The sequence below is a fragment of the Grammomys surdaster genome, unplaced genomic scaffold (assembly GCF_004785775.1).
Source record: "Grammomys surdaster isolate TR1022 unplaced genomic scaffold, NIH_TR_1.0 125630, whole genome shotgun sequence".
NCBI lineage: Eukaryota > Metazoa > Chordata > Mammalia > Rodentia > Muridae > Grammomys > Grammomys surdaster.
This window is the reverse complement of record NW_021620469.1, coordinates 999,104-1,002,841: the sequence shown is the minus strand read 5'-3', so window position 1 is coordinate 1,002,841 and position 3,738 is coordinate 999,104. Positions and strand designations below refer to the sequence as shown.

General features: G+C 45.4%; 1 protein-coding gene across 1 annotated transcript; it reads right to left on the bottom strand.

Annotated features, from left to right (window-relative positions):
- Positions 1–894: 894 nt before the first annotated feature.
- LOC114638789 (mast cell protease 1-like) lies at positions 895–3,468 on the bottom strand. Its single transcript, XM_028787380.1, has 5 exons — positions 3,388–3,468; positions 2,747–2,897; positions 2,083–2,218; positions 1,644–1,898; positions 895–1,246 (listed from the first exon to the last, which is right to left on the bottom strand). Exons 1-5 carry the CDS (start codon positions 3,440–3,442, stop codon positions 1,103–1,105), a joined length of 741 nt encoding a protein of 246 aa, XP_028643213.1. The 5' UTR covers positions 3,443–3,468; the 3' UTR covers positions 895–1,102.
- Between the last annotated feature and the right edge of the window lie 270 nt (positions 3,469–3,738).

Below are 3,738 nucleotides of genomic sequence, written 5' to 3'. Positions count from 1 at the left end.
CCAGAAAGCTAGACATGAGGCTGCCAGGCTATGAGGAGGGCTGAGGTGCTAAGGTTCTAGCCTGGGGCTGCTACTGGAAGCAATTTTTCATGGTACAGTAGTCAGAAGGCCACCTTCACTGTATTATGCCTCCTTGGAGCATAGCAGACCTCTGGTGTGTTATCTTTCATTTCAGAGTCCACAGTATCCTGCAGCTAATGTGTCCTTTCTCTTGACTAAAGACTTTGGGGGCTTGGGCTTGTAAGAGGAGAGCAGGATACTTAGAAGTTCAACTAACCCTGACATTCTTCTGAAAGGCTGTTACATTTGGGTATCGAAGAAGCATGCCTAGAGCCTCTATGGGAAGTACTAATTCATGCTAAGTACTAGAGGGTCTCTTGCCAATGATGGCAACTTCTGCCCTGTGTTTCCCTCCAGAAAGTGCTGGTGCTCTCCTGTGGTGGCTGCTGCAGCCACAGTCATGGTCTAGGTACTTTTGAGGGCAGGCTCTCCTCTAGCTTCAGGTGCATTATTGAGAGCTCAGATGGAGACAGCAGCATGAGTGTTGCGGACACAAGCTGTCAACAGCCATGTCTGACCTAGACATGGTATTTCCTATGATGTGTGGGAAGACACAATGGCTATGGCATGGGGTTTGTGGAGAGAAGAGCTGAGAAACACAGAGGGAGAAGAAACGACAGTGGAGGAGAACAGAACAGTGCACACTACTCTGGATATGAAATCTTACTGTAAACACCCATGCATGTTGGTTAATATTGTGTCATCCACAGTGTCACACCTGTACCAGGAAGCCAATACTCAAGATTGTTAACATGGCAGGATAGTAACTCAAATCAACTCTCTATTGTACTTAGAGAGGTGCTGAGTGTTTAGAACACAGACTGGAATCACGAAGGCACAAGAGATTATATCTTTATTGAGGTGCATTACAGGGAATAATCCATCATCACAGATTTGTTTATCTTTCAGATTGTCTTGGGGATAGGCTGGGGGCAGGCTGTGGTAAGGCTAGGGACAGACTGGTGCTGGCTGTGTTAAACTCAAGGGGTACCAGATAAGTGCAGGCTTGGAGACTCTGTCTCAGGCTACTCAGGCTTTTTAGCTACTTGCCTTTTAAGACTTTATTAATCCAGAGCATGTATGAGGAGATTCGAGTGAAGACTGCAGGGGGCTTTGCATCTTCACGTCCATAAGATACAATACCATGGGCCACACCAGCACACACTAGAGGTCCCCCAGAGTCTCCCTGTAGGTGAGAAAAATCATACTATGAGCAAAATTTGCTTTTTCCCAACTTCAAACTCCACACCATAGCCATTACCAGATTGGAGTAAGAAGTCCTGGTTCACTATTATTCCTAAATTAGGGATTTAATGACTAATCCCCCTCCTCCCTGACCTTAACCTATTGCTAACATGACTCCCTTTACTCTCTTCCTGTCTCATGTCTAGCCTCATGCGAAGATTGTAGGAAAGGTTTGGGCATAGAGAGATGAGACAGAGAAGTAGAATTTCACTTCCCAATTCACAAGGCTAGAAGCCTAAGAACACAGGCATTAGTCAGTGCCATGGAGAGCTGTTTAGCACACTTCCTCCACTGATGCTGTTTTCTGATGTGGTGAGGAAAAGCAGATGTGTACTCACCATGTATACAGATTTTAACATTGTGGGACTGCCCACGCAGACCTGGAAGTTATAGTCATAATGCCTATAGATTTTACAGGCATCTTTATCCATGATTCTCAGTTCAACTTCTCTCAGGGTGTCTGAGGTAGGTTTATTCACTCCAGTTAACCCCCAGCCAGCTGCCCAGCACATCTTCCCAGGTTTGATAATATCAGAGGGACCAGGCAGGGGAATTACATCCACAACAGGAGTCAACTCTGCTTTATTTTGAAGCTGTTGGCAGAAAAAGAGAAGATATGTCAAAGCAGTAAAGGATGCTTGGATATGGCTCCTTTCCCATTGAGAATTCAGGAGTGGGTTCTGAGGAAATGATTTGGACAAGAGAGAATTCAAAGGCCTGAGCCAGGAAGAGAGTTAATGATGGGAGACTTAAGCAGGGAACGAAAACTATTGGCACCTTCAGTAACATGATGTCATGGAGATTGGAGTAGATGCTGTATTTGGGGTGAACGATTTGATTTTCAACTCTTATACTCTGCTGTGTGGATTCTATCTTGCTCAAATTATGAGCTCCAAGGGTGACAGTGATTTCTCTGTTGAATAAAAAAAAGTAGTGAAATGTGCTGGACTTCCAAGAAGGGCACTGAGTTCTATCTTCTCTATTCCAGTGCAGAGAGGACAGAGTCTTGAATGGAGCTCCCAGGACCACTGCCTTGCCAGAAGGATGCAGTTCAGGAAAACAGAGAACTGAGAACTCTCCACAACCAGCCTTCCAGTGCATGAATTGAACCCATAACTTTGAACATAGCAAATGGGCATTCTACATTGAGTACCACCCAGGACCACGTCTGAGCAATCTCAATTGTCTGGTGACAATCCCAAAAGGAAGAGCTGTGGATTTATCCTGACCAGACTTCTATTTAAAGCTCTGACCTCTGAAAATTAAGACCACACATGAATTGAGACCTCACATGGTCCAGTGAGTGGCCTTATGCTCCCTTTTTCCTCTCAGTGTAAGGAGAGCCCATCTGGAGATGAACAGGACTCAGAGACTTCCTCAGGCCTCTGCTGCTCTGTGACTCTGGCTCCTGCATTTCCTCACAGGAAGAGAAGCCTCTTACCTTCCTTTACAGTGTGCAGCAGTCAGCACAAATTGGCGGGTTATAAGAAACCCACCACAACTGTCCTCTAAACCTTGGTATGTGATGATCTTCAGATGGGCCATGTAAGGGCGGGAGTGTGGTTTAGCCTCAACACCACCAATAATCTCCTCTGGAACAAAGAACCCATAATCCCTGATCACAAACTTGCAGGACACCCCAACACAGTACTAGCAAGAGAAGATTGGGTAAAGCTGAGCAAGTGCTCCAAGCCCACCCCACCTCACATGTGGCTCAGGTCCCTCCACATGTTGATCTTTCCTCCCCAGTGCTCCCTGTCCACCATCATCCTTCACTCAGAACACAGTGGTCATTCATGTAACTGTTTTCCATTTTATTAGCCATTTCTTCACACCCTCATCTCATCTACCTCAATACTAAGGGAAGGGCAGAGAAGAGCTCCCTGTCAGAACAGAGAGTAATTTGATGAAATGATGTGAAGGGGAATTTGTCTTTCATATTTCTTTGACCTAGAAATTTCCCCTGGACACCTTAATTTAGGATCATGTCTTGTGTTAGAGTTTTTGTTACCTAACAGATTATGGTAAAAACTAAAACTCATGCTAAAACTCAGAGGTTAGAGAGATAAAGGCCAAACTCACCAGCTCCAGCTCTAGAAGGTAAGAGAAGTGCCATCAGGAAGAGTAGGGCCAGCATTTTGCCAGTGGTACAGTCTGGGGTGAGGTTCTGGTGTGTTCTTGTACTTGTTCCTGCTTTTATAGTTCCAGTGTGGGAGAAAGGAAGGGCAGGAAACCACAGATCTGGCTTGGACAACCTCTACATTCCTTATCAGAAATTCTCATGACTCTGCTCTCTGGGGGTGTTGAATCTGTGGCCAGATTCTGAGACTCCTCAATCCCAGGATAATGTTGGAACTGCACACTTCAAAATAGCTCCTAGGAGGCCTGAAAAGTACAAAAAGGGATGGTGATCTTGATGAAGGATCATGGAAC

Bases quoted from the DNA above. Each gene is read 5' to 3' on its own strand.
- LOC114638789 (XM_028787380.1), bottom strand. From the start codon at position 3,442: ATGCTGGCCCTACTCTTCCTGATGGCACTTCTCTTACCTTCTAGAGCT. The intron at 2,898-3,387 runs GTGAGTTTGGCC...TCTTTGTTCCAG, and splicing joins ACCTTCTAGAGCTGGAGCTG to AGGAGATTATTGGTGGTGTT. The intron at 1,899-2,082 runs GTGCCAATAGTT...TTCTGCCAACAG, and splicing joins ATGACATCATGTTACTGAAG to CTTCAAAATAAAGCAGAGTT.